Genomic DNA, 27,336 nt, shown 5'->3' with positions numbered 1-27,336 from the left:
GACATTACCAATAGTGAGGAGCTCACCTGAAACCTGAGGCTTGTCTTCATGCTTACCTGTCTTCATTGCTTTTTTATAATTATGTGCATTTCTCTGTCTGTGTCTGTATATATATCATTCACTATGTACATTCATACTTTTTTCTGCAGTAAGTTAGTGACTACCTAGGAATCAAAAATCTCAGTTGGGTCTTTGCTTCTGTGGGTTGAAGATATACCTGCCTGGTTCTTGATTTTTTTTTTAATTTTTTTTTTTTAATGTACCATACGGTTGCCTCTAGAGAATGAAAATCCAAAGAAGCTAGAAGTGTGATAAATGAAAAATTAGAATAGTGACATCTGTGTTACATAAGACGTTCTGAAGTCAAATATGTTCGTCAGAAATAGTCTCTAGGAAGTTCATGTTTATAACTACTACTGGGAATCATCTGTTTTACTGCAAAGAAAAAGCTATCTTCTGTAAATGTTTTATTTTGAATCACTTCTTCTGCCTGAACAGAATTTGCTATTACTTGTCAAACCTTGTAAGATATACTTAATTTGTTTTGGTTTTTTTAATTTGCATTGTAGGTTTTGACTTTTGCCTATAAGCATGCATTGGTAAATAAAATGTACGGGAGAGGTCTCAAGTTTGCCACAAAACTTGCAGAAGAAAAACCAACAAAGGACAACTTGAAAAACTGCATTCAGGTAAGCAGTATTTGGTCAAGTAATAGACTATGATCATGCTGAGTAAACTTTTAAGAGCAAGATATAAGTCTTTTGGAATTTTTGATACTTTTTACATTTTAGAAACCACTAAATGGAACATTTTATCTTTATCCAGGCTTTGGTAGCTTGCCCTCCATTTTTGATAGTGATTTCTTTTTCTAGAATAACTCATTTGTGAGTAACTGTCATTTTTAGCAGATTTACTTTATGGAACTTCCTTTGGGGCATAAAGGAGGTAGACAGCATAACCAAAGATATCTGCATATTTAAAATCCTGTTATGTTGCGGTTTAACCACTATTATTTTTTACTATTATTAATCATAATTACTGTTAGTAGAATATAGGTGGAGAATTAATGGAAATTACGGTAGTTCCTAGGATAAGATTTTTGTGCATTGAGTTAAAAGACTGTCGATCATATGGGGGAAGCAGAAATTTCCCCCTTTCAGGACTAAGGAATTCAAAGATCACTAGTTCTCCAATCTGTTATCTTTCTATAACTGACATTTTTAGTAAGATGTTGATATCTGTGCAGTGTTCGTTTAGATTTAGATGTTAAAAAGAATGACTCTTTTTTTAATGTCTGCTTTTTTTCTTCAGCTAATGAAGTTGCTTGGATGGACTCATTGTGCAACTTTCACTGAGAATTGGCTTCCTGTCATGTATCCACCTGATTATTGCGTATTCTAGAAAATCAACAGTTGTAAAATTAAAATGATTTTATATGGGGCAGGATAGAAAAAGATAAGTTTGACTTTTTATTCGAACGCATGTTTTCATTACTGAATGCTGATTATTAAATTGTGTGTATTTATCAGTAAAGGCACCTGGGTACAGTTAATACCTGTTAACCTAACTCCTATAATTAGGGAGTTTCCTTATTGTGCATCCCATTGCTGGCAATGGATGTGCCAGAACTGCCAACACCAAGGATTTGGAATCAGGTTGGAAAGACTTACTGCATGCATGTTAGGTTCTGAACTGTTACTTTTAACTGCAAACCTGTAAAAGTTCTGTATTTTTTACGATAAACTGAATTTTAACATGTTTGATCTTAATTTCAGTTGTATGAAGGCCTTAAAGCTACTTCAAGAGTGGCTAAACTCTTACTTATTAGACAAAAATAATGGAACACGTGTATTGTTTGCAAGAGTTTACATTTAATTTTTTTTAAGAAAAATTCAACCTCTCAAACTGTTATGGTGTTTGAATTGCTGATGCATAGGTGCTCTTGTAAATCTTCATTTTGGAGTGATTTCAGACAAACTCAAAAATCTGTGTGAAGCTGAGTATCAAGGACAGACTGATACATGTATGAAAGTGCCAGACAGTTACATCTTGATCGGATATTGTAAAGCTATACATATATGTTTATTAATGTTAAAAGTATAAACCACAGCAGAATAAATGTGCAAAGCTGAAGATCAAAAAAACACTATGTGCACTCTGATACTTTAAAAGATTTTTATAATTAATAAAAATACTGAAGCTAAAAATTGTATTGGTTTCTGGATTAGTACATAAAAAAAACTTGCTGAAAGAAAACACCTTACAAACAAAAGTTCAGTGCAGCCCAGAAGATCAGTGCTTTTTGTTAAAGCCTTGTTACTGACTACTGCTATGAAAATTGTTCCTTCAGTGAAGGGAAATTGGTCTGTTTGAACAGGTCATATGTATCAACCAGAGACAAATTGCCGTATCCTTTGCCTTGCTAGTTTTTTCAATACTTGCAATGCAAAACTGAAATACAACTGCGACTTTACAAATGTAAATGCACATAAGGTGCAACATAATCCTGCAAAGCATTCCAAACTGTGAGGTCCTGCCACTAAATCAAGAATAGTGATAGTTTTCTCTTTAATTTTCTCTTACTGTGGCTTTAAGCAACTTGACATTGGATTCTGGAAATTCTGCTAGAATAGTTGTGTTAAATATATTGGAAAGTTTTTCCAAAAATTCGTAGTCTGTAGTAAATCTGAATTTATTGGCCCATAGTAATACTGTTCCTGGCTTACAAAAATACACCATTGTTGCTAGCAGGGGATCCAGAGCTGCATGATGGTACACAACATCAGTTGCCAGTATGAAATCATAATGGTAAGTTGATACAGGAAAATCTTCGTTGAGGCCTTCTCCCCATACCAGTTTTCTCACTTCAGGTTTGTGCATATTCATGTTTTGTGTATTTCTTGAAATATTATATGAGAGATTTTCAAGAACTTCAGGCAGATCGGTAGCTGTAACATGAGCTCCTAAAGAAAACATGAATTTGTTTCAATTCACAGAATCATCAAGGTCAGAAGAGACCTTCAAGATCATTTGGTCCAACTGTGAACCCAGCTCTGCCATAATCACCCCTAAACCATTTCCCCAAGTCCCACATCCAGATGCCTCTTGAAAACTTCAGAGATGGTGACTACACCACCTCCATGGGCAACTTATTCCAATGCCTAAACCACTCTACAGTAAAAAAAATAAAACATCTAACTTTAAGGCCATTTCCTCTCATCCTTTCACTCGAAACATGGCAGAATTCATAGATAAATAGTTAAACATATATAAAACTTTATCTACATAACTTCTCCAGCCTCCCCCTTGGCAGTAACTAGGGTAGTTAACAAAAGAGTTTTTTACAATAATTTTCATTTAAAAAAAAACAAACAACCAGTGACGAAGTTTATTTCAATTGTTGTTTCATTTCCTTAAAGTCACAGTGGCAGGACTAAATCATCTTTCACAGAAAATCTAAAAGAAAATACAAATTTACCAACCTAAGATACAGGCCACAATGGAAAGCAAGCCTGTTCCAGCACCAATTTCCAAAACTTTTTTGTCTTTGAGGTTGAATTGTTCTTGATTTGATTCCAGATATTGAGATAAAGCCAGTGCCTAAAATGGTTAACACATATCCATAAGAGGGTAACAGCTAAGTTGCACAAAAATTCATTAGATGTTTTTATGCAAAGGTGTTGGTTTTTTTAGTACAATGAAAAACACTGAAGGGTGTAACATAAAAATGTAATATGGAAAGAATTGCGATGTTCTGTTTTTTTATATTAAAAAAATTAAAGCAGTTTATTTTTAATTTACTTTTATGGGATATGGATTTGCTACACATTTCTATGTGAGTCTTCTGACAGCTCAAGATAGGCAGTGATAAAATGTAAACCATACAGTCAGAGCACCAAACGAGATTTAACAATATGTAAAAAGTAATGTTCTGGTTTATGATCATAAATGTTATGCTTTATTATTGCTATTATCAAGTAAATTCAGACTTCAGCAGAGATTTTTGGAAAACCTGGTTTTTTTCAATTTTTTTTAGCAAAGGAAATATTAAAAATTTATTTACCAACTTGACACTTGTCTTGGTAATCATATAAACTTTAAAAAGGAAACAGCACTGTATGGAAATATTGTTTATCAGGCCTTTGTAAAGATCTTATCAATAGAATATAAAGGGGCTGTTTATAAACAACATAAACTGATGCCAAAGAAACTGTCTTCCCCCTTTTGCTTCTCTTCTTCAGAGTTGTGTTACTATTTTAATTCTTGTGCTTTTCATAATGCAACACTGTCTACCTACTCTGAGAAAGCTGACAGCTAATAAATCACTAGTCCAATTTGTGCAACCTCTCCATTTTCTTGGATAGTTGTACCATCTGCATTCTAACACCTGATTAATGTGCGAATTGATGATCGGACATGTCAAAATAAGATACTGTTTCACCCACACATACGCTTTCTTTCTATTGTTTTGAAATTGTCTGCCATTTTTTTGTGAGCTTTTTAAATAAATGTGGATCTGAAAATTTTGAAATCCTAATTTTCATGTCTTTATCGTTGACCCTCTCTTCCCTCAAAGGCAGTTTTCTCAGTCCATGTGAAATTCTGTTTTTAAGAGCAGGAGAAGCAGAGATTGAAGAACTGTTTGCAAGTGTGGTTTCCTATACTGTGATGGAGCTGTTCCAGCCTGTTCTTTAAAGGAAGCATGTTTAATTGTTATAACCTCCTTTATTTAATCTCTCACAATTTTCTTTTTCAGCCTCCTTTTTGTACTGCTGATTGCTTACCTCCTAGCAGTGACTGATTGGAAACATGAAGGAAGCTGAATGCTTCTTCCTCAGTTCCCTTTCTGAATTTTTTTGAACGCCTGCATCCAATTTACGAATGCTTTAATGCCATAGTCCTTTTGGTGTGAACTGGCAAATTACCCTAAGGCAGAACTTTCTGCTGAAGGTCTTTGTCCTGCGTAGGGAAACCTCCATTGTCGGAAGTATCATCTAAGAAAGCTTCCTTAATGTTTGTGTGCTGCTGTCATGGTTTACTCTTGTGTCCTGTCAGCTTTCTGCCGTGTCATGCACTTACCCCCGGCCATACCACGGCTCCAAAGTGTTCTATGGACTCCTGAATGATGATCCGGTGGCCAACATATGTATAGTGCTCTTTATCGAAGTAGTGCGAAACTCTAGGAACCCAGTTCTGCAGTATTTTGAGAGTTACTGGTGAGCCTGTGAGAGAAAAGTTGAAATTGGTGTCTTTATATGCAACTTGGTAAAAAGTGTCTTGCAAAAATAGTGTGTGGGCACACAAACTAGAAAGCTGTCAGGCCATCGGCCTTGAATTTCAGAATCATTAAGGTTGGGAAAGATCTGGAAGATTGTTGAATCTAACCCTTAACCAACCCAGCACCTCTGTGTTCATCACTAAAACATGTTCTCAAGTGCCACATCTTTTAAACACTTCTGGGGATGGTGATTTGATCACTTCCCTGGGCAGCCTGTTCCAATGCCTGACCACCCTTTCAGTGAAGACTAGCTGCTGTCCAAAAGCAGACACTCTGGCTGACCAGGTAGTGAAAGAAACAATGGTCATTTCCTGCCATTCTGAGTGTTCACGTGGGCAATTTACTAAATCAGATATAAAGTTGTTCTAATTACAGCTAGAAGACTTTCAGGACCAAGTTACCTTGTGTTTTGGGGTAAGATAGTTCATATTGAGTATGAAGATAGTGTGTAGGTGTTTGTGCTGTAGATTTCATTTGTGGGGTCAACAGCTCTAGAACATCAAATGTCTTTTTAAATAAGAAGAGTTTAGAATTTACCTCTTTCATTGAAGAAAACCTAACTCTTTTTAGTGGTTGTTTTTTAAGCGTCCTTCCACAGAAGGAGAGTTGTAAGATACTCTAAGTATGTGTTGACAAAACAGTGTGGTTCAGCAAGTCAGTACTATGGCTGTGCTAGTGTGTCTCATCATAGCAAGCAGGCTCATGGGTGAGGCTTTTCAGAAGAGCTGTGCTGAACTGTTCCATCTGATCTCACTGAAAACAAGGACACAGATCTGAATGACTGTACTGTTGCTGGAAGCCTGTTAGCAGGATATGCAAAGAATTAACCTTAACTGCAAAGAAAAATTTTGCTCTGGCTAGCATGGATTTTAATTGTTACCTGCCAGGAATCCTTGGTAGCTGTTGGAGCAGTTTAGCCTGTTGAAATTTGTAATACCACAGCTTCAACAGTGCCAGCCCAATTAATGCATATTATAATCATATCTCTGATTGTAATTGACAAATAATTCTTAGATGTCCAAGTAAAATTCAGAGACCTTTTTAAATATACATCTGAATTATGGAGATGGTAATTTTTTTGTAGATTTGGTCTGATAATATATGCAAACATAAGGAGAAATGGGAAAATTGGATGTCAAAAGGCAAAGTGACATGGTGACATCTACTATTTGAAGACTGACAAAAATCAAAATATGAACTGCTAGCATGCCATAGCAATTGCAGAATTTAAATGGGATTAAACCTGTGTCAGATTCTGCATGCTTGGAGCTGCAAGTGCAGTTTTCAGTGTCACACTGCTCTTCACAGGTTTCTTCTTCCTCAGATTGGCAGTCCATTGCTCTTTGAATTTTGTTGGGAAATGGTGGCTGCTGTGCAGAGATCATAGCAGAACTGAAACAGAAGGGGAAAACTAATGTAAAATCTTGCAGGCACTCTCTTTGTATGAGACATGACTGGAAGAAGACATGAGTAGTTTGGGTGGACTTTGGTGGACTTTTGGGGGTTTTTTTCAGTGATGGTTTGAAGGGACAAGATGACATAATATTCCCACTCCACTGAGTGTTATGACCACTTTCTGATAATGCAGTAATACTGTCAGAATTTTTGTTTTATCACATTTATCATATTTATTATTGTGTTTATTTTAACATTTATACAGACTCTTTGCATTATGTCACTGAATTGATGCCACTAATCAGTCTGAAAATTGAGCTACTTTTATCAATTGAAGCAATAACTGAGAAAGATAACTGTCTTTTAACATCTATGACTTCTAATCTGTGCAATTTACTGTTTTCCAAAAAACTTGGGACTTGGCATTCCTGAGATAAAACTGTTTCATTTGCTGCAGCCAGTGCTCTTGATTTTGTCTCAGCATCCAGTTACCTAATCTTCCCTGCCTTTTCTTGCAGAACAGCTTAATGAATTACTCTGAAATGTAGTGAACTGCAGAGTATGCAGATAGCAGTCAGGAAATCATTGCAGTGAGCAGTTTGAATCCATAGGGCTTTTTGGAGAATTGTATGTGTTGTGAATGATTGTGCATCCTCAGTGTACAGGGCAGCACCCAGCCTAAAAAGGAACTGATTGATACCAACTAATATCAATAAAAGCAGGAATAGGACTGGATCTAAATTTACCTGGGGAGTAATATGTCAGCGACACTTCTTGCTTGACTGGAATTTTATTCAGTGAAGCACCAGCCTATATCTGTGTGTGTATATAGATAGAAAAATAGATAAGGTATACACACACAGTAAAGAGCAAAAAAAAGGTTCATAACCTGCTCTGGCCAGAGGCTGTACAAGCTCACCCTTCCCACATAACCTGACAGCTGGAGTGAGCTATGTTTTTATCCATGATGAAAACATTTATCCATTCTGCTCATTCTTGAGACTGCATATTTGCTCTCTCCAGCCCCAGGCACTGCAGACTAAGCGTTGTATAATTTGGGTTGCATCATACTGCAGGAGGCTGTTGTGGATATCCTGACCAGAAGGGGTAAATGTTTGGCAGTGACCAAAAAGTTCAGCAATGCCTGCAGGTAGTTTTTTAAGGAGCAGAGTACCTGCTGACTTGTGTGAGTGGTTTATTTGCACATGATATTGACACTATTGCAGTTTTACTGATACGTGATATATTCCTTATTGCTGCTCTGTTTATTCACAAGGATGGGATTTAGATTCTAATTCCTCTGACACTGCATTTGCTCAGTCTTGACAGCAATTTTGTACTGTTTCAGAAAAGAGTGCTTTGAAGGAAATTGATTTCTGCAGATTTTGATTTTCTTTTCTTCAGAGGCCCTCCATCTGGCTAGTAACAAGTTCTGGCTGTGCACTTTTTGCGTGTGATTTCAGATGTGATGACAGTATTTAAGAGGCTGAAGTTAATGCTGCAGTTACGGCATTCCCTGACGAGTGAATTCATCCATGTCCACAGGTCACACATGACATTGTGCCTCCTTCCAACGATAGTGATTTCTCATGTAATCAAAAGTAGACTTCTAGTTTTCAGCAATACCTCCTTCATGCCTTGAGCTAGAATAAAATCTGGTCATGTTTTAATGTTTTAGGAAATCTCTGTGAAAAATAAGACTTGGGCAATTGGGAAGGTACATAATGAAATGAGAAGAATCTGTCAGAACTGGTGATGGCTAAAGCCAGAAAACAGTTGGTTAAAGACCCAGTCTTCTTAACATTTCATGCTGAAACATGCAGAGCACTACATTGTCATATTCCGGGAGTTTGGGATGAGTGTTTTGTTTTGTTTTGGTGGGGGTTTTTTTGTAAGGGTCTTGTAGCATGAAATTTGTGCTATATAAATGAAAAAGCCAATCCTGAAATTAAACAGCAGGAGGAAACTTTATCTTGTCCAGTACTTTTCCATGTATAAAACCAGAAGGGCTTTTTTAATGAGTAAACTGTAATTTGTCAGTCTGAGTAGAAAGTGATCCCTCTGTATTTTTTTTCTTTCCTTAAACGAGTCACTGCAACAGGCCACAATTTCAGTTAGCTGTGGGTAGTGGTGAATTCCAGAAAACAGTTTGAAAACATGCTTAATAAATACAAGTTTGTTGATAAACACTAGGCACTCTGCATTTGTATGTCATCTAACACACTGAGCTCTGGTTTATCACTGGGGCTTCACGATGCTATATTAATATCTTATCATAGGTGTAGCTTTTGCTAAACAGAAAGCAGTTTATATGTGTGTGTGTATATATATATATATACACATTCTATTGCCATAATTATTATGTTATATATTTCATAGGAGTTAAAAGTATGGCTTGTTTTTTTAGCTGCAAACTACAGGACAGTTTTAGTCATATAAATTCAAGAATTCAAGAATATTAGTGTCTTGGCCTTATTGATGCATTTATTTTATCATTTTAAGTGGCAAACTACCTGAAGACTACAGGTGAGTATTGAGAAGCTATTTGCAAATAGGTGGTTGCATTTTTACACCCTCTATATGTAATATGGTCAAGTTGTTGATGCGCTTCAAGAATTATAAAAAATATTTCTTACTGGTTTGATATTTTTCTGTTCCATATTTTACTGAAAACTATATATCTCTAAAAGAATTTTGATTTAATAATGTTGCAAGTAAAATCTGTTCCCTTTGAAAGTGTTGGCTTTTTCTGAATGTGAGCAGCCAGTTTTTTTCCAAATTGATCCTGTTGGGAAATAATCATCTAAATTCTTTCAGAGTTTTAAGACCAGCATTGACTTCAGTAATAGCCTTAAGCTGTTGTGAACAAAACTTACAAAATCACATTTGATTTCTTCAAAACCTAAGGAAGAAAGAATAATTCATAAAATTATATCTATTTGACAATACCACATAGAATTAACAAGGTAATCAAACATTTAAGGGCAAATTGTAAGATGATGATAAACCTTAAGGTAACACAGTTTATCCCCTGTAATAATAAACTTTGTGCCTCTTAAACTGTTGAAATCCATTGCTCAGAAAGAGCTTTTCAAATCTAGCTATGTGGCAAAAAAAAAAAAAAAAGTAGATTATTGAGTGGTAATGTAAACACAATTCTGCTGAAATGTGTTTCTCTCACCTCTACACAAAGTTGCACAGTGTACTCTGGTTTAGTCTGAAGTATTTGGGCAAAAGCCAATTTCATTTGCTCACATGGGAAATGTAATTACAGTGTGTTCTTTGCAAGACAGGGCTTAACCATAGACTCTTACCACACAGTAACATCTCTGTTTCTTAAGGTCATGCAATTTTCTCATGTTACATTACATTAAAAAAATACATTACATTAAAAAAAAAAAAAAAAAAAACAACCCAGTATAAATGCTAGGAAATAAAGAAAATGCCAATGCTAGGAATATCAATATAAGAAACTTATATGATATTTCAATTCACAAGGTAAATGGACCCAAATACTGAAAACCAGCAGTGACAGTCAATCCTCACAAAACAGAAGGGGTTAGGAAAGCTGGATTCTGCTGGCAAACAGAGCTGACCTGAAATACAAGAATTCAGGCAAAGGTAATTCTGTTGTTAGTTAGCAGAGAACACAAATGAAGTTAGCTGAGCAGCTGTGTGGGTACCTGATGTGACAGGGCACGGGAAGTTTCCTGTGGGTGGATGCATGCTCCAGAGGTTTTTTATACAGGCGTGCACCTGAAAAGAATAACTCTCCTCTCTGGCCAGTCGGATTGCAGGCTATTTAGAGTAACATTACCAGGCAGCGCTCCAAGAACTTAATATGTTACACTAAACTCTTCCACATTTGCAGTACAAAATGAAAACTCTTTTAGACTTTGAAGTCCCAAGCATACTAACCTTCAGAAATAAGGTTCAGTTTCCTCCAACCTCTTGTTCTGTTTTTGCAGATGGAGTGCTCCCTGTGTTTGCCTTAGGTCAGCAGAGCTGAACCAAGCAAGCAACTTACTGTGGGCAAACTAGAGCATAAATAACGTGTGTGGCCACTTGGCAGCAGAGTGCAGAGAAAAGTTTGTGAAGCTCCTACTGCCAGGAAAAGGTCAAGTCTTACTTGCCCTGCTGAGTGTCTGGCTGGGGAAGCTCTGGGTACCCTCCCCTGTCCTGAGTCACAGAGGGTATAGGGAACTGACATTCCTAAGGAAATAACAACTTACCCACTGTCTTTAGTGCAGGTCATAACCATAGGAGATATTATATCCACTGAAAGAGAGAGTGCAAACCTGAAAATACCAATTTCATCAGAAAATCTTGCAGTTGCTTTATTTAAAACAGGTGGATGTTGTAGATGTTGTAGATAAATCAAATGTGTATTCCTTTCATGGTTCAAGAATTTGAGAGGCTTATATGCATTTATTCCTTTGCTGCCCTTCTGCCCTCCTTTCTCCTTCTTGGAAAAGTTTCTGTGGAAAGAAATTTAACTAGAAGACAGAAAAAATTAAAAGCAACTTTGAAAGTCATAAAGCTAGAAAACAACCCCTGGCTAATTAATGAACAACTGAAGGCTGGCAATAGAAATGGGGGAGGTGGGAGGAAATGTAGATTTTTAACTCAATGTATAGGCATCTGCATTTTTGGATGAAGAGCTTTTGAATTCAGGTAATGCTCTCCTGAAGAGTGGCAGAGGGAAAAAATGAACCTTTCCTGTCACTGTGGCTGTTTCACGCATTAGCTGCTGTTTCTAGTAGTCACACCAAGTATAGGAGACACTTGGCTCTGCATTCAGATGTTCACCAGTTTATTTCCTCTGAAAGTTTATAGTTAAAAGATACTTTTTAATTTATACTTGGGAGCTAGTATTAAGATATTAACTGTATTAGGTTGATATAAACACTGCATTTCACAGACCCGCCTGACTTTACAAGTACTGCATATGAGTGGTCCCGAGCCACGTCCTGTTATTGGAAATAAAGGAGCAAATATACTGCTGTTGGAATGACTGCCATAGCTTTTGTTAAGATGTGGTTCTTTTTAACAGGCATGTTCCCACTGTCATATTTACTGTATTTGTCACCAGGGGTGAATGTAGCTCAGACTGGTGCTACTGTCAAAGTTGTGTCCTAAGCTTTGGCAATGGGGTTGATGCTGGACATAAACAGTTTATTTTTTAAATTAAATCAGAGGAACTGGCTTACTCTGTGTTATATCTCTTTTAGAAAGGATACCAACTGTACGGACAGTGTTACAGCTTATGACTGATGCAGGCATGGCTTAATTTCTTTTTTATAACTGATAAAGGGATCGACACTAATGCTCTGAAATGTAGTGTTAGTTGACAAAGATTTACTATGTAATTTCTATAAATACTTCTTGTTCTACACTCTATCTCCAAGCACTTCTTTAACATTGAAAATGTGTGTTGTCTGGAGGGGTAGCCCCATGGAATTAAAATTCCTTCTGACTTCCATGAATAGTAAGGCTGGGGAGGGTACAGCTCCTCAGTTCTATGTGCAAAAGAGTGATTTTCAGTTATTAACTCAACATCAAATTCCACAAAGCTCTGGATTATTCAATTGGCTTTTCTGTTTCTCAAAGCACTCATGGGAATTTTGCCATTGGTGGAAGACAAAATGCAACAGGCTGAAAAATGCAATGAAGTAAAGAAAACTTCAAATATTTTTAGAATGTATTTATTTTTAGTATGAATTGTGTAGCTTGGGTAGGTTTGGGGGGGGTTAAGCCCACTTATATGAAACCTAATTGGTAGTGTAGGTAGTGTACAGGCAGAGTAAAACTATACTCATATTATTGGATTATAGATTACAGTGATTTAAATTTAAAACAAATTTAAATTTAAAAGTTTCTCTGCTGTTAAAGGTAACAAGTTCAATGTAAAATAATGTAAAATTGTTAAAAAATCAGTTAGAAAAATTGCGAGAGAGAGGTAGGAAAATGTTATGGTCATTTAACCCATCAGGAGCAAGAAACCTGCCAGATTTGTACCAAAAGAAGGCAGGGTTAAACCAGAAAAGTTAAAAGATGTACTTGTCAATGAATTTAATAGAAGCAGAGCACCAGGATCAGATGGTGGTTACCCAGAACTCTGCAGTTAAGTTACCAACTGTGAACCAGAGCACGGTGCCTGCATCTGAAAGTAGGCTTGATATCAAAGCACAGGAAATGATACAAATGTGAGGTGTACGTCTAGGGGGGTTTTGGACGGATCTAGGGAACAGTGGAGCGAGTGAGTCTGACATCTGTGTCAGGGAAACTGAGAAGAACGGCAGTGTTGGTGTTAGCTGATAAGTAATAGGCATAGGATGGGAAAGGAAGAAGGTTTTATATGTTCTTTGACGGTATCTACAAACAAGTAGTTCAGGGTCCTCCAGTTTACAGCATATGTGAATTTCCACAACCTTTTCAAAGGTCACTAACTTAAGATCTTTACAGGAATTGAGCTTTGCTGGGATAAGGAGTCATTTTGCTTTTTTTTTAATAATTTGTTAACAACAAGAAGGCAATAAATGGTCAGGTTTACAATGACCCAGGAGCAACTGTGCTGCTGAGTGTATTCCTAAGAGTTAATGGGAAATGTAGAAAATAACGTGATGACAATAATGTAGAATTATTCAAGACCGTGAAAACAAAAATAAGCTGCAGAGTTCCAAAAGAATCTCTTGACATGTTACGAGAGGTGATAATATGATAAATGAAATTCAGTGTTGACAAGTATAACATAATACACAGAGACAGCCTCTAACCACCTGGGAAAGAGATCTTAATGGCACCATTACAGCTATGTAAAAATACCTCTGCAAAACCACATTGTAATCAAAAACATAAAGAGATTTTTGCATTTATAAGGAAAAAAGCAAACAAACCAGGAAACAAAAAACAATGGAAAAGAAACATTGTTTTTTCCACTCTAGGAATTCAGAGATTGTCTCATGTGCTCAGTGTGTGCCTCAAGTCCTTGATTAAAACATTCAGGGTCCTGAATCCTACAGAGTTTGCTGAAGTGGGTGATCTGGCAAATGACTGGTGAAGAATGACAAACTCACAGCTCTAGAGTATATTCTCCTCATCCTTATTGCTGGAGGCATCTGCTGGACTTTTCTGGATGTGGAAAGCAGGTTTGCATTCTCCAGCTCACAGGGACTTCTTAACTGCAGTTGGCAGCCAGCTAAATGTCTACGGCATTGTCTTGACATTACCTGTGCAGTTTGTTCAAGTACAAACAACTAAGGGAAACTTCCTGGTCAGTGTCTATGACAGGCCCCTGATCAAGGCGACCCTACTGATGAAGCCTTTTTGCTCCAGCTATAGGAGGCATCGAGCTCACAAGCAGAAAAGAGCTTCCCACTGTTAGCAAAGATCAGGTTCATGACCACCTGAGGAACCTGATTGTGCCTAAGTCTATGGGACCCCAGGAGGTACATCCCAGAGTCTGAGGGAATTGGCTGCTATAGTTGCCAAGCCTCTCTCCATGACATTTGAAAAGTCAGGTGAAGTCCCAGGTGACTAGAAGAAGTGAAACGTTGAACCCACCTTTAAAAAGGGTAGGAAGAAGGACCCTGGGAGCTACTAACCTGTCAGCCTCACCTCCGTGCCTGAGAAGATCATAGAGCAGATCCTTCTAGAAGGTAAGATAAGGCCCGTGGAGAACAGGGAGGTGATTTGGGATAGCCAGCATGGCTTCACCAAGGGCAAGTCCTGCCTGACCAACCTGGTGGCCTTCTGTGATGGAGCAACTACATCAGTGGACAAGGGAAGGGCTACGGATGTCATTAATCTGAATTTCTTTAAAACATTTTACATGGTCCCCCATAATATCCTTTTCTCTGAACTGGAGAGAGATGGATTTGATGAGTGGACTGTTTGGTGGATTAGGAATTGGTTGGATGGTCACAACCAGAGGGGAATGGTAAAGGGCTCAGTGTCCAAATGGACATTGGTGATAAGTGGTGTCCCTCAGGGGTCCAAACTGGGATCAGTGTTACTTAATATCTTCATCAATGACATAGATAAAGGGATCAAGTGAACCCTCAGCAAATTTGCAGATGACATCAAGCTAAGTGGTGCAGTTGACACACCTGAAGCATGGGATGCCCTCCAGAGGGACTTGGACAAGCTCAAGAAGTGGACCTGTGGGAATCTCATGAGGTCTAACAACACTGAGTCCAAGGTGCTGCACCTGGGTTGGGGCAACTCCCAGTGTCAATACAGGCTAGAGATGAACAGATTCCCATCCCTGGAAACATTCAAGGTCAGGTTGGACCTTTTACTGATCAACCTGATACAGTAAAAGATGTCCCTGCTCATTGCAGGGGGGATTGCACTAGATGACCTTTAAAGGTCACTTCCAGCACAAGCCATTCTATGATCTTTGGTGTTTGGCACTTTCTTATCCTATTCCTTATGGCTCTGGAATGACTCCTTAGCTTGAAGTCACTAATACCCAAAGTTAATTGTGGTGGCCCTCCTAAACAAGGGCAGCCAAAGGCGAAGGATAACACTGAACACTGAATATGATCCTCAAACCACACACACTGTTTTCATTGTTTTTGAAATAAGAAATCCTTTCTTATTGGTAGAGAGCTCCTTTTGCTCGCCTAGCTGAGGTAACTCAAGGATGGTGACTCAACCACTTCCCTGGGCAGTCCGTTCCAGTGCTTTACAGAAACCTTTTTATTTTTTTTCTTTAGCTGATTAAATGTTTCATGTCAAGTTAATCAGGCCTAACCTTATTTTCGCATACAATCAGATGACACACATCTCAAAGAAGGCAACAAAGCAGATAACTCTGGAACAATTTGTCTAGAGAAGCTGTGGACGTCCCATCCCTGAAAGTGTTCAAGGTCAGGCTGGATGGGGCCCTAAGCAACCTGGTCTAGTGGAAGGCGTCCCTGCCCAGGGTAGGGGGTTTGGGACTAGGTGATCTTTGGGTCCATTCGAACCCAAACCATTCTGTGATTCTAAGTATTTATTTAAAATTGTGGGGCTATATAGGAGATCTTCATGTTCAGGAGCATGGAATAATGAAGAAATGCTCCAAGATTTTATGCTAAGAAGAGTGACACCAGGCTGTGCCCACCTGGTCAGTGGCTCCTGACTGCTGTTAGCCGTGTATTGTGCATTTAATGCCTGCTCTCTCCTTCCCTGGCAGTGCAAGTGCTGCTGCTCAGTAGCAAAGCTGTTGGGGAAACCCCAAGTGTTGCACCACCTGGGCTCATCACAAGAGCCAAGATGGTGAGGAATGGGACTCTAAATGAGTGTTTATTTCCATCATCTAACCATCCTCTGTGATTTAGGCTGTTCTGGATTAGGCTAAAGAGCCTTATTCCTGTGAGAATACATGTGTTCTGTACTTCCTGTGTCCATCTACGTGATCTGTTGAACAAGAGCTCTTCCTGTCTTGCTAAAAAGCAAGAGGACAGGTGAGTCAAAACTTGGCTTTGGGTGGTCTGAGCAGAACCTTCCTTCACTTGTCTTTAAGTGAAGAGCCCTGGAATATTATTTAAGCACAAACTCTAATACCAGAATTAACAGATTCGGGTTATTTTTAATTACAAATTTCCTTCTTGAGGTTTTTGTCCAGCTTCTGTATGTGCCCCTTATCATGGCAAAGACCTGTTAGATAAAAGAAAACAGATAATTTAGATGCCATGCATTTGCATGAGGAGATTGGCGAGAGAGGTACAACTGTAAAGGGAAGTCAGAAGTGGAACACAGAGGCACAACATCTGGTATTGCTGCATGTGAAAAGTGCATTTGAATGCATGAAGCCACAGGCAAATCAGATCCTTTGCCCTCATTTTCACATATTGACAGTAGAGACAATATAACTAAAATCCATGGATTGTTTTTTTGCAGCAGATTAATTCCTGTCTTATTATAAAGTCACACACTTCCGCATCCCTCAGCAATGAGTTTTGGGGTGTCTTCAAGCCTTCTGTAGTTAGTTTTTGAAAATCTGAAGCTGTTTGCCTTCAAGGGATTGTTTTAGTTTGGGTTTCCTCATTAATCCTAGTTCTCCTCTGTTTTAAATAGGGATAGGTTTTTCCCTTGGTACTACCTCTTTCTCATCTGCTTATTCATCCCACCTGTTTGGAGAGCCGCTACTCCCTCAGAAGTCACTAAAGCTGAACTTTCATTTGAACTCTCTCAAAGCTTGGGAAGAATTTTAGCTCTTCGCTGAGGATCCCTCTCTACCCTGCCATGGAGTGTTGTCTTACCTCCTGTGGTCCCTGTGCCATTTCTCAGCTGGTTGTTTAGAGAAGGACTCAATGCCACCTTCTATTTTTTCTTTGTGGCAAGGAAAGAGATCTTGACCTAATTCTACGTGGCTTTTTATAGAGCAAAGAGTGTGATGGTCTTAATATACTGAACTGGAAGTTTTACAGCTGGGGCTCCCTTTACTCGGTCTGTTTGGGGCTGGTTACTATATACACAAATGAGGGACCAGCCTAAGCTGGCTGTGTCAAGAAGGAGCACAGCACTCTCAGTGCTACAGCGTTTGCTTGGCTACAGTTACTACCATTAATAATGTCAGGGCTTTTTTAACATCTTGCCTTTCTGTTTTTGTTGAATTGTTTGGTTTTGGTTTGGTTTGGGGTTTTTTGAGGGAGACATTTAGTTATCCCCCATTGTAATAATATTTGCCAAGCAATAAACTCTTCAAGTTCTTTTTCAGGTAAAGCTGCTGAAAGCAGGCAGTTTTGTCATGACAAGGGATGATTAAATGGCTGAATAACAAGAATGCAGGTTCTGATTAGTGGTATCCCACTGAAGAGTGTCCTTGCTTCTCTTCCAGTTGTGAAAAATGTGATGTTTCTCTAGAAGGAAGATAAAAATGTATTTAAAGTCATTTCAAATGAAAGGCTAATGAGTAGCTCAAGCAATATTACAATGAATCAATTTGTTTTGCAAGAGGAATTAAGTAGTCAGAAATCAGTTTTTACAGACTAATATTATAAGTAACTTGACCTTATTAAAAAAAAATTAGATGGAAGAGTTTCTATTGACTTAGAATTCTAGAATCATTAAGGTTGGAAAAGACCTTGAAGATTGAGTCCATCTGTTAACCCAGCACTGCCAAGCCCACCACTAAACCATATAGTTTTTAACAAACCGAGGCTTGTATGAGCTTAACTGTACAGATACAAAGGGTAATACAGTGTCTGTTTCCTTAACTATTGTGTGTGCAAATCAAAAAGCTAATGCAAATCAAGATAGCTCTGTGCCTGAATTAGTCAACAGACTCTTGATGACATTGGAACCATAGCTGAAATGTGAGATGGTGACAATAAGGTAGATTTCTATGTCATTGGAGTCAGTGGGGTTTTTTGCCTTGAACCGCAAAAAATATATATTTCATATTTTTTGCAAGTTTACCTGTAGCAGGGCTCTTATATATTTAGCATTGTAGGTTTTTTTATTTTTCTGATTTCTTTTCTCTCTTCTCCCCTTTTTTCCATTTATAGAATGAGTTTGGGTGTGAAAGGGCTAGGTTTGAAGCCTCCAGTTTCACTCGGATTTAATCAACATCTGTGTGCTGCAGTGTGCAATAAGTCTGAAAGCTCAGCAGGTTTGTGTAAGTGAGAACTGCAGAATTTAATCCTGAGTCACTAGTAATATTTATTTTTAAAGAATCTATTTAGCTCCAACATCTATCATCACATCTTTTCAACTGCTGTCCAGATCTTACTGTGCACCTGCTTCACAGGCAAACCTGTGCTGTCCATCTCTTAAGTAGGAATAGGATGCTGATTTGACTCTATAGAAGTTTAAAAGGATTGCAATCTGGATATTTAACAAACAACTTTAGTCAGAAGTTGTCATAAAGCCCTTCCTAGCTCACTAAAAAGGGATCCCCTGGCAATGTACCCATCATGATTTCTTTAGGACATCAAGATTAGTTCCTGGTCTTGATCTGCAGAAGCACAAATTGGACTTTGCTGCCTTTTGGAGACATAAATCAAAGTCTAACTGTTTGAAGGAGAGATTTGGCTTTTTTATTCTATGAGAGGGACAGCAGAGTCTTAGCTCATTTCCACAGCCTCACCTACTGTATCAGTGTGTTTTGTGGATGTGAGAGGCAAGAAGGCCCAGGAACTCGGTGGCAGGGAGAAAGTCAGAGTTGGCAAATGTTTTGTTGTTCTGCTGCCTCTGCAATCATGCAGCGTGTCTGTAATATTTTAGGAATGGCCCAGAAAAAGCAGAATTACGTTATCTGGAAAGTACCAGTAATACTTAAAGCTATGAAAGATTTGCCTGGCAGCTTTTGTAAGGCTATTCAGAAGAGATATTTTGGGATGGCTATTACATCAAGGTTAAAACTATTCCCTGCCAGCACCACCAAAAAGATGAGGGGTTACTTCAAGCCTCCTAAGCCAGTGATGGGCCCCACAAACACTTTGCTGTCCTGCTCCCCTCTGAGGACGTAGTTCCAGGCTTCCATATGCAAGCCAATTGATCAAAAAGAAAATTTTTTTAAAAACTCTTTAAGGACCACACTTGCAGCATTACAGCACAGACAGAAGCTCAGAGGAAGGGTAGTTGTCCTCTGTAGGAAATAATCTTCAAGTGAAAAGTATGCCATATTGTGCCACAGAGCATAGGCTACAACAGTAGCAACCCTGGACAATTACACTTGGTGTTCCAAACCTCCATGAACTGAGTTTTGCAGTATTAGACTTGTTTATAATAATGTCTTCTTTAGCCCACACTCTTGTCCTAATGTTTCAGAGACTTCAGTCATCTTTGTTGGTCGGCTGACCCAATCTTCAGCAAAGTCTGTCTTTGCTGTAGGCAAAAGGAAAAAACAGAAACAGAGACAAGAGACACTGTCTACTATGAGCAAGATTTGTTGTAATTAGCATGACTCAACCTTTTGCAAAAGAGATCATTGTAACTTGCATAACTGTGTCACACTGGCTTTTAAATACATTATTTCTGTAGTATTAATTGCTGTGCCTATATCCAGCATCCGTCTGAGTTGAGGCAGCTGTTCCCTCTGACTGCAGTCTCCTGTTGTTCCCGTGCAGAGCGCAGTGTTTGTAGGAGGGTGCTTGGGCCATCGCTGTCACTTGGATTTGAACATGATCAGTGCTGGACCCTGCATGTCCCCATAAGTAAAGCTCCTCCGCTGATGGAAGCCACAGCTCCCTGCTGCATCTGCAGGTTTTGGGAGGCAGGGAGCAGCATGGAGTGCCTGCCCAGTGGTGATGGATGTACTTCTCTCCCAGCTATTGGTCCTCCTGCTGTGCTCTTGCAGAGGTATCTATTGCAAAGGCACTTGTGACATGTTTTTTCAGTCCTTGCTGACCAGACCCTGTAAAGGCACACAGGTGTGAGCGCACAGTGATGTACTCTCAAATAACAAGTTCACCCAAACCCTTTTCAATTTGGGTGTCATCTTTGCTCTCTTGTTCACAGAATCACAGAGTATTCTGAGTTGGAAGAGACCCATGAGGATCATCAAGTCCAACTCCTAGGTGAATGGCTGATATGGGAATTGAACCTGCACCCTTGGCGTTATGTTATTAGCACCGTGCTCTGACCGCTCATGTGCTTGTGTCAAACTGACAATGGAAACATTTCATCACCTTGGCACTGAGGTTTCATTTATCCCTGCTGCTCCTCACCTGGCATGAAACAGCAAAGTGGCATTACCAGTTTATTGGAAGGGAGTTTATTATCCTTACACCTGCTCACTGAGGTAAAATAAGAGATCAGAACTATGTGAATTGCTGTCTCACAATGGAAAGACGTGCTCACCAGCAGGAGTATACAGAGACAATTCTGTACATTGATCGAGTGGATCTCCTTGCAAAGTCAGAGAAGGCACCGTGGAGCATTAAATTTGTCAAGACCTTCACTCTCTCCTCCTTAGCCTGGGGTGGATCCCCATTAATTTCTTTTGTTTAATCCCTCCTGTCACAGCTCCACTACAGGTCAGGATTTCTCCTGACAAAGGCTGTGCACAAAGGCTAAAGTTTGTTCTCACCCAAAAAAAAGACTGTCAGGCAAAGCCTGTGTACTCCAAGGATGAATTTTATCTGAATTACTCAGACTTCCACTGCACATTGTACTGCTCTGCAAAGTCCATGCTGATGCCAAAAAACGAATTTCAAACCACTGAATATTGAAAGAAAATTTACAAATCTCTCTTGAGGACTGGGTTGGTAGAAAAAAATACAAAGCACAGATCTAACTAATAAGAAAGTGCTGGGAATCTCTGAAAGTGCTGTTAGTATCAGAGGGTACAGCTCATATCACTTTGACAGGACCACCAGATCAGATAAAAAATGGAAATCTCAGCATCGGTCTCCAATATGCTTTTTGAGATGGAAAACAGACTGTAGTGCAAAATAAGCATGGAGTGGATGAATGCTGCCCATGTGAGCCAGTGGTGAACCCACTGTAGCCAGCATACGTGACAAAAGTCTTGTGAATAATATCAGTGCAGACTTTGGCTCTCCCCTTCCAGAAACATCAGAGTGCTCCTGGCACTGACCATACTGACAGCATTCTCCCAGCCCTCTTCAAGACACAGATGGCTTGAGTACAGATGCCCAAAGCCCTCTGAGATACCTCAGCATGTCTGGAATAATTGCTTGGGGCTGACAGAAGACATGGCACTGCTGGGGGACCCTCAGCCTCCTGCAGCAGCAGCTGGAGTCCAGGTGGGGTACCTGAGATTGTACTAGACAGCCATATTTAGGCCACTTAATCCTGCTGGGAGAGGACATTCAATACCAGGTGAGAACATCTAAATTCAGGCATGAATGTGGGAATTCATTTAAGTCCATGGAAATATATTCTGTATAATCAATGAACCTAGAAATAATTAATCTTTCTAAAACCAGGATTCAGTTGCCTAAAAGCAAGTGTCTAATGCTATTTTAGGTGTTGTGGAGTATCCTGGTTGGCATCCAGTTGCTTCACCAAAAGGGCATGGACTTCCTTTGTCTTACATCATATCTGCAAGCCCTGTGCAGATGTCTCATCTGTCCTGGAGTATCAAATGGCAGGAAGAGCCGACATTAAAGGAAGCCCATCTGTGCTGGTAGGGCATATGAATCATCCCTCAAGCTCCTTTGACTGTATCAATCAGACCTCTGTGATTAAGAAGGACCCAAGATACTAAATTTTAAGATAAGATATAAGCCCGACTCTCCAAAATAAACCTATTTTGCTGGAAAAATAACAAAATTTGGGACACTGAAAGCCCCTTTTTATCCACAGCTAGATGATTTATAGGTACAACTGTCTCTGTTGCACTCTTTTCTTGCTTCCCAAAATGGCAGTGCAGCTTACAGGCTGATGGTTATTTTTAAGTCAGTTTTTCACAGTCCTTCTTGTTGTAACTGCACCTCTGGTGTGAAAGAGGCTTAAGCATACCATTACCTAGAGAAAGATGTTACAGATGTGTTCAACTAGGCATTCAGAAAAGTATGATGTGAAGCAAGGGTTAGACTTAAAATTAGGTCTTTGCCTTGCAAAGAGAAATAGATGGGAAAGTGTTTGTTTGGGAAATCCGGCAGGCCTTGTGCTCAGACAAAAGCATTTGGATTTGACTAGTTGTAACTATGGCCAGCAGCTGATGAGATGGAGATTTTACCATGGAAATGGAGCTACAGGGGACATTTAGCCACAGACAAGCAGCAGCTTAGGGTGGGAGTTCACAGCATAAACATTTTGAACTTAGCTGCCCAAGGGACTTACGATAGCCATTTGTGATCTAGGCTTTTTTTCTGCCTGTGTCAATCCTTGGGAGAAATAAAAAACAAAATAGGATGGAAAGCATGTCCTCTCAATCAGTAAGTTGAAAAGGATTCTCTTCTCAACAGGAAAACGTTCTCTTTCCCCGTCTTCTCTTGTTGAAGGTGATACCTAGGTAAACTTAGAAAGGTTTAAGAGCTGCAGAAAAATCTGAATAATTAATATGATTTGTTTTAATTTTGACTACTAGCTAGTAGCTGTGCTTGTCACCCCTCTAATAGTCTAACCATCATGTTAATTTCCTAGAGGTCTCAGAAAATTGCGTTGCAATTGCTTGTAGAAAGTCATTCTTCCAGCCCAAGGTATGAGCCACCTGAACAATTCCTGGCAGATGTTTGTCTAACCTGCTTTTCAAGATCAGCAAAGAGTTGCAGTCTTCATTTTACTGAGATATGTGATGAACAGAGGATTGCAGGTGCTGGGTGCAAGGGTGAAAGCAGGTTTGCATGATGTGGTTTTGTGCAACCTCTGGTTGAAGCATCAAGTCAGGTGATCACACGGCTGTGGCACAATCATTAGGGACACTCCAAATCCCATTAAACCAAATCAGATTAAACTGAAAAATATATGTAAACACATCTTTGAATGACAACTGCAAATATGTTTGAGCATGAGGTGGGATTTCTTGACACCTTACTGTATCCCATGGTACCTTGCTAGACTGAGACTTACATGGCAAAAAGTTGTTACAGCCCCTTATGAGCCAAAAAGTTTCACAGTGGAGTGTCCTCTGAATTAAACTGTGCTTCTTAGCAAGATTAAAGGGCAAATGCTCATTTAAAGAGAATAAATAGCATACATAGACGGATACTCTACTATCATCCCCACAACATTTCTAAATATTTCTAAACTGAAAGATGTGTGTGTCACTCACTTGGTGGGCACAGATAGTGCAGACATCTATGTTGATGGAGGACCACATGGAGGAAAACTGCTTTGGTATGTTGTTTTCTCCAAACTGCATCACTCTGAAGACCGGACAAGAATGTACTTACTCCTCAAAACTGGAATGAGATCCTGCAAACAGAGTTTTATAGACTCAGAATTATCTGCAGCAACTGCAGGAAACATGAGAAAGGACATTCCCTCGGTGATTTAAGATGTTGCTAATGAGGATAAGGTTGCCTCCACCAACTCTTGTCAGCTTCCCCATGCACATTCAAGCTATTTCCATCATTTTAAGCCCTCCTCTTGAACACCAGCTTGCTAAGGGCTCTCTTCTAAGGGCTCTTATTGAACTGGTCTCATGTTGTAGTGCACCTGTACAAGCAAGAACACTTGTCTAAGAGCACTCTCCATGCGTATGCCACTCTTCTTCTGTAGAAAGCCATGTCACCTGTTTGTGTGTTGTCTGACTAGAAGAACATTTCTCTGCTGCTCAACTGATGGGAGAATTCAGACTAGTTACTCATTGCTTTAGTTCTTGGCGACAAAACACATAGCACTGCTGCAGGCATGACTATTTTGAGCATTGTAGCACAGGTCTTTCCAGTCAGCTGCTACCTAGGGCCAGGACAGCAATAGCCAAAGCCACCAGGGTCAACTGGAAGTAGCCAAGGCAGTGTAAAACCCCTTTAAAAGTATAGCACTTTCAATTTTTCAATTTTTTTTTTTAAATGACAAAGCAAGTATAGCCTCAGTTGAAGGTAACAATTTCTGCAAACATACTACTTAATTTACCTTTAAAATATCTGTTTTAAAAGTTTTCTTCTCCATTTCTAATTTAACATCTGGCTATGCTGCTCTGAGTAGGATAAGAAGATCCTTTAATAAAGCTCTTTGATTTATTGGTTTTAAATTATAGCTCACAAAACACGAAAATCATTACCTGCTACTTTAGAAATATGTAATAAACAATAGAGGCAAAAGCCATGTGCAGCTAAGCTTGTTGTGTGAAATATTTATCTTTTCATTTAAATTCAACAGTGAGTAATAGTGTCATACTGTTTAGGAGAATGCCTTGCCAGTGTTTGCTAATCACTCTTCCTAAGAGTAACAAATATCCTGCTTGGCCCACCAAATCGTAAGTCAATCTTCAGATTCAGTGAAAGGCAATATCCTGAAAGAAAAATGACTTTGGCAGTTTGTGATGAGCAACTTGAATTACAGCCTTGGTACTCTGTGCATCACACTGTTTCATTTAAGAAACATGACCACATGTTTGTAAAGTGAGGACTGGTTTTTTATTTCATTGCAGAAGCCAAGTTAGAAATCACAAGGATAGTAAGAGCAACAGCCTGCCTCATCCAGAGAAGGAAAAATCAGAAACTACTGTTAAGAGGAAAATAAATATATAATATATGTGTAATGGTTTATATTATATATATAATACCAATTATAGCATTGGGTTGACAACTGTGTAATAAGAGACTAATGTGCCAGTTCCTTGCTTTGATCTCTAGATAAAAGTGTGGTATTCATTTTTTCCACGGTGAGTACCAATTTATCAGAAACATTGAAATGCTTGGTGTTCCCTGTCTCTGGAAACACCCCTTTCATATACTTTGGGCTCTGAAGCATTGCTGAAAGGTGGGACAGAATTGAAGCAAAGACCAGGGCCTGTCTCACTTTGTGTCCCTGCTGGTGACATGAAGGAAGAGGCTGTGACCCTTCAGACTCTGCCCTTGCAGCCAGATCTGGCTTGGCTGAGCACCTGGGCTTAACCCAAACAGCGCCCAGTATGTGCAGGGTGGACCTGCTTCAGGTAATAATCCAGAGGAATAAATGACAGTAGCCTGGTAGCCTGGGCTTGGCTACTCTTGAGAGCCAACCTGGTGAGCAAGGGGGGTTGCCAGGGCCATTTGCCAGGCCCAGAGAGTGGTGGTGAACAGTGCTGCATCCAGTTGGTGGCCGGTCACTGGTGGTGTCCCCCAGGGATCAGTGTTGGGCCCAGTCCTGTTTAATATGTTTATTGATGATCTGGATGAGGGGATTGAGTCCACCATCAGCAAATTTGAAGACGACACCAAGTTGGGAGGGAGTGTCAATCTGCTGGAAGGTAGGAGGGCTCTTCAGAGGGACCTGGACAGGCTGGAGAGTTGGGCTGATTCCAACGGGATGAGGTTCAACAAGGCCAAGTGCTGGGTCCTGCACTTTGGCCACAACAACCCCATGCAGTGCTACAGGCTGGGGACAGAGTGGCTGGAGAGCAGCCAGGCAGAGAGGGACCTGGGAGTTTGGATTGACAGGAAGTGGAACATGAGCCAGCAGTGTGCCCAGGTGGCCAAGAAGGCCAATGGCATCCTGGCCTGGATCAGGAACAGTGTGGCCAGCAGGACCAGGACCTGTACTCAGTGCTGGTGAGGCCACACCTGGAGTACTGTGTCCAGTTTTGGGCTCCTCAATTTAGGAAGGATATTGAGGTGCTGGAGAGTGTCCAAAGAAGGGACTCGAGCACAGGCTCTATGAAGAGAGGCTGAGGGAGCTGGGGCTGTTTATCCTGGAGAGCAGGAGGCTCAGGGGAGACCTCATCACTCTCTACAACTACCTGAAGGGAGGTTGTAGCCAGGTGGGGGTTGGTCTCTTCTCCCAGCCAACCAGCAGTAGGACAAGAGGGCACAGTCTTAAGCTGTGCCAGGGAGCTTTAGGTTAGACATTAGAAAGAAATTCTTTACAGAGTGATCAAACATTGGAATGTGTTGCCCAGGAGGTGGTTGGAGTCACTGTCCCTGGAGGTATTTAAGAAGAGACTGGATGTGGCACTCAGTGCTATGCTCTAGTTGACAGGGTGGTGTTGGGGTGGACTTGATGATCTTGGAGGTCTTTTCCAACCTGGTTGATTCTGTGAGATTCTGTAATTGAACACAAAGCAGCAGGCCTTTGGGCAGAACCAAAATAACTCAGGAAAAAGCATTTAGGAAATCCTTCCTTCATCACCCCTTGGCAGATAAGGCACAGTTGGGGTTGGGCCAGCTAATACACACCTCATGGTGTGTGCTAGGTGTGGAGCTGCCCAAGTGCAGAAGGGGAGAGGTGAGCTTTCCTGGTCCTGGTCTCCTGCCATGCCACCCATAGCCAGACAGGGTATTTCTGAACTGCTGTCTTCAGGGCCTAATTAGCTTAGTTTCCAATGAACCATGAGACCCTCTTGAGCCAAGCATCAAATTTCCAATCACTTGATATGACCTACTCAGCCCTCCATGGGGCAGGAGTGGACAGCCTGCATGGGCACCTGAGACAGTTCCCACCAGGTCAAGGGTTTTTCCAGGCAGGGGGCCTGGACTTGAGGAGCTTGGCAGAGTAGCACCCACCTGTTCACCCACCTCAATATCAAAAAGTGGAGGCCCTTGGTGCTCCTGCCACCGCAAGCAGGAAGCTTTGTTTCCCACTGCTGTTCCTATCTCCTCAGCTGGCTTCTAGCCTTTAGGTAGCCCTGGCACTTGGTGTCTGTGACATCACTGAGCTTGGTAATCCTCTCTCCACAGGAGGAGGGGGCCTTCTCCTCCTAGAGAAGATTTGTGTGTACCACAGTGACCAACTAGCACTCAAGTGAGGGCAAGGAAACAGTGGCACTCTGTGGTGGGTAGTGTTAGGAAGAGGAACAGAAGTAAAAAAGGAAGATGAGCCACATTCTCACTTCCATTCACTGTCCTGTGCTGGCATGGAGGCTCCCACCCTGCCAAGAGTCCCGCAGCTGACTCACTCAAATAAATTCAACAGGGTATTCACACACCAGGAATGAAGCTGGTGGTTTGAGGGACTGTCCTATGCAGGCGTGCTGCAGCCCCTTTGCCAACCAGGTTCAGGAGTACCCAGATCCAGCACATTTACATTGTACATGGGCAGCAGTCAAGATGCTGAGAAGTCACCTTTCTCACCCATTTTTTTCCCCATTCTCCCTCTTATCCTGCTGTGTTTCCAGG

At 40.2% G+C, this 27,336-nt stretch overlaps 2 protein-coding genes and 1 long non-coding RNA gene across 5 annotated transcripts in view; 1 reads left to right on the top strand and 2 right to left on the bottom strand.

Moving 5' to 3' along the window:
• Positions 1-1,862, top strand: part of TPP2 (tripeptidyl peptidase 2) — a 52,378-nt gene extending 50,516 nt beyond the window's left edge. For both annotated transcript variants that reach the window (XM_051780586.1, XM_051780585.1), the window contains 2 exons: positions 570-689; positions 1,312-1,862. In XM_051780586.1, coding sequence (XP_051636546.1) covers positions 570-689; positions 1,312-1,401 — 210 coding nt within the window. In that variant the 3' untranslated portion in view covers positions 1,402-1,862. The remainder of the gene's footprint in view (positions 1-569; positions 690-1,311) is intronic.
• A 706-nt stretch (positions 1,863-2,568) lies between these two features.
• Positions 2,569-10,919, bottom strand: METTL21C (methyltransferase 21C, AARS1 lysine). 2 transcript variants are annotated; one of them, XM_051780667.1, is made up of 5 exons: positions 10,592-10,919; positions 6,522-6,670; positions 5,080-5,222; positions 3,483-3,600; positions 2,569-2,963 (listed from the first exon to the last, which is right to left on the bottom strand). In XM_051780667.1, exons 2-5 carry the CDS (start codon positions 6,661-6,663, stop codon positions 2,569-2,571), a joined length of 798 nt encoding a protein of 265 aa, XP_051636627.1. In that variant the 5' UTR covers positions 6,664-6,670; positions 10,592-10,919. The 2 variants fall into 2 exon arrangements, with proteins under 2 accessions (XP_051636627.1, XP_051636626.1); XM_051780666.1 differs by lacking the exon at positions 10,592-10,919 and adding an exon at positions 10,357-10,438.
• An 8,701-nt stretch (positions 10,920-19,620) lies between these two features.
• LOC127468000 (uncharacterized) lies at positions 19,621-26,832 on the bottom strand. Its single transcript, XR_007903384.1, has 4 exons — positions 26,725-26,832; positions 23,349-23,491; positions 22,418-22,594; positions 19,621-20,021 (listed from the first exon to the last, which is right to left on the bottom strand). It is a non-coding gene; the product is annotated as an uncharacterized LOC127468000 (long non-coding RNA).
• Positions 26,833-27,336: the final 504 nt, after the last annotated feature.

Source organism: Manacus candei, unplaced genomic scaffold (assembly GCF_025592945.1).
Source record: "Manacus candei isolate 608988 ecotype Guabito, Panama unplaced genomic scaffold, ASM2559294v1 h1tg000014l, whole genome shotgun sequence".
Lineage (NCBI taxonomy): Eukaryota > Metazoa > Chordata > Aves > Passeriformes > Pipridae > Manacus > Manacus candei.
Note: the sequence above shows the minus strand (reverse complement) of the source record. Positions and strands in the feature narration are given on the sequence as shown.